Here is a 1,988-nt window from a genome sequence, read left to right on the forward strand (position 1 = left end):
ATGGTCTCGACGTTTGGCCGCCCATTTTGCTTACTCAAGTGGAAAAAAGGCATCGACTGTGTCTATCGAGAGAAGGGCCAACCCGGGTTACGTCCAGGCTACGGCAAGGGCATCGAAACGCGTGTAGCGTTCTTGGAAGATTGTATCGACAGGATGCATCGAGATCTCCAGGCGGTCCTTGCCCGTGGGCGGACGGAGTTCCTGGGTGAACCACATCCACATCGACCAGATGCTCCTCCTCATCCTTCTGCGCCTCATCCTCTCGACGCCCAGGCCATCGATTCTCGGGCTCAGCAGACACCACGCACTCTTCAGTCCCATGAAGTCCTCTCACTCACCTCGACTCCTGTAGTCGACCCGCTCCCCGCCACATGGCCAGGTCTCCCGCCGCAGCCCCAACCTCAACCCGACAATGGCCTGCCCCCGGATTCAGTGGTGCGAGAACTCGCTGAGTTGTTCTTTGAGGTCATATATCCGTCGTTCAAGCTTTTCTACAAGCCCACTTTCATGGCGAATCTGACTCGCCCTGACCGTGAGATACTCGTCTGCGGGATTGTGGTGATCTCGTTTCCCTTCTGGAACAAGTCCACTCCTTTGGCCGAGAGTCGTGAGCAGTACGTCAAGAGGGCGAGAGAACGTATCCTCCTGCACAACGTAGACAACTGCACTATAATATCGACGCAAGCGCTGGCCCTGCTGGCCCTGGATGCTTGTGGTCAAGGTCCTGGTCCTCAGACATGGAGTATCATGGCTATGTTGGTGGCCGCCGTGAAGCAGTTGGGACTAGCCAAGATTGCCGGCGACGCGAATTTCGAACCAAATCACCCCATGGTGCGAAATGAAGACCCCGACGAATGCGTGGATCAGCCGAGTATCGAAGTCGAAGAGAAGCGACGTCTTTTCTGGTCGGCATACGTCCTTGATCGATTTTCGAGCTTCTTTCACGGCAGCCCATGTGGCATTGACGCGAAACGCATCACGGTCCAGTTTCCCGTCCCCGACAAAGATTGGGGTCAGACCTCGACGGCCGAATGGTTTCACACGACCGCGCCTCTCCGACCCTCTATCGACGGTACCAGGGATCTTTGGCGTTGCCAGATCGAGGTGCTCGCCCTGTCCGACCGCACCAGTCAACTCCTTCTCCAGCCGGTGAACTTTTCCCTTCCCGCACGATGTCAAGAATGGCAGAGCAGCTTTCGACTCCTAGATACGGCTCTGACCACCTGGTTCGACACTTTGCCCCAGCCTGTCCGAGACGCGCCGCCTGAGTTCAACCCCATGTGGATCATGGTGCATGCCACCTACCAAGCGTATGCCAAACCCCTCCCCTTCCAACCTGCCCCTCTACCCTTGATGAAGACATCTATGCTGACTGTCGGGGCCGCCATGGTAGCGTCGTTATGCGCATGCATGCAATTGCCGCCTTTCCCCCCACGACCTCTCCTTATTTCAGACCATATCCGTCGTCCTGCGGCCGCTGTCGCCAGGCGATCCGCAGTCTACAATCCTTGGCTAGTGGGCTCCAACCTCATGAAACCGATCAACTGGGGCCTATTTTTGCCTTTATTGTGTGGTGTGCTGCGCGGGCTCTTGTCATCTTATGGACAGCTGGATATGAGAATACATATGGGTCGACTCCTCCGGACCTCCTCTCCTTACTCGCTCTCCTACGCCAAATGTCACATCGGTGGCAATGTGCTCAGCACTACGCCGACACCATACAGTTCGTGCTCGACACCAAGAACAATCCTGACGGCCGCACTGGACTGAACATTTTCAACGACACGAGACATACGGTCTACGGTCTGAGACAACGGCTGGGCAATCTTATCGCAGCTCATAATACGACGCACCAGCTCGGCCCGTTATTCGAGTTCTTGGGCATGCCCACGCTTGAGGATGGAGGATTTCCAGGACTTCAACCGATCGGGGCAGACGAGATTGGATTCGGTGCCTTGATGCCATCTATGGACAATGAATGGCCGTAG

The 1,988-nt window shown here is 56.1% G+C and overlaps 1 protein-coding gene across 1 annotated transcript; it reads left to right on the forward strand.

Annotated features, from left to right (window-relative positions):
* PV07_01466 (uncharacterized protein) lies at nucleotides 1-1,988 on the forward strand (the record flags this gene model as incomplete). The annotated part of the gene is made up of 2 exons (XM_016387995.1): nucleotides 1-1,310; nucleotides 1,394-1,988. The coding sequence occupies 2 exons, from the start codon at nucleotides 1-3 to the stop codon at nucleotides 1,986-1,988; spliced, it is 1,905 nt and encodes a 634-aa protein (XP_016254923.1).

This window comes from Cladophialophora immunda (assembly GCF_000835495.1).
Source record: "Cladophialophora immunda strain CBS 83496 unplaced genomic scaffold supercont1.1, whole genome shotgun sequence".
Taxonomy (NCBI): domain Eukaryota; kingdom Fungi; phylum Ascomycota; class Eurotiomycetes; order Chaetothyriales; family Herpotrichiellaceae; genus Cladophialophora; species Cladophialophora immunda.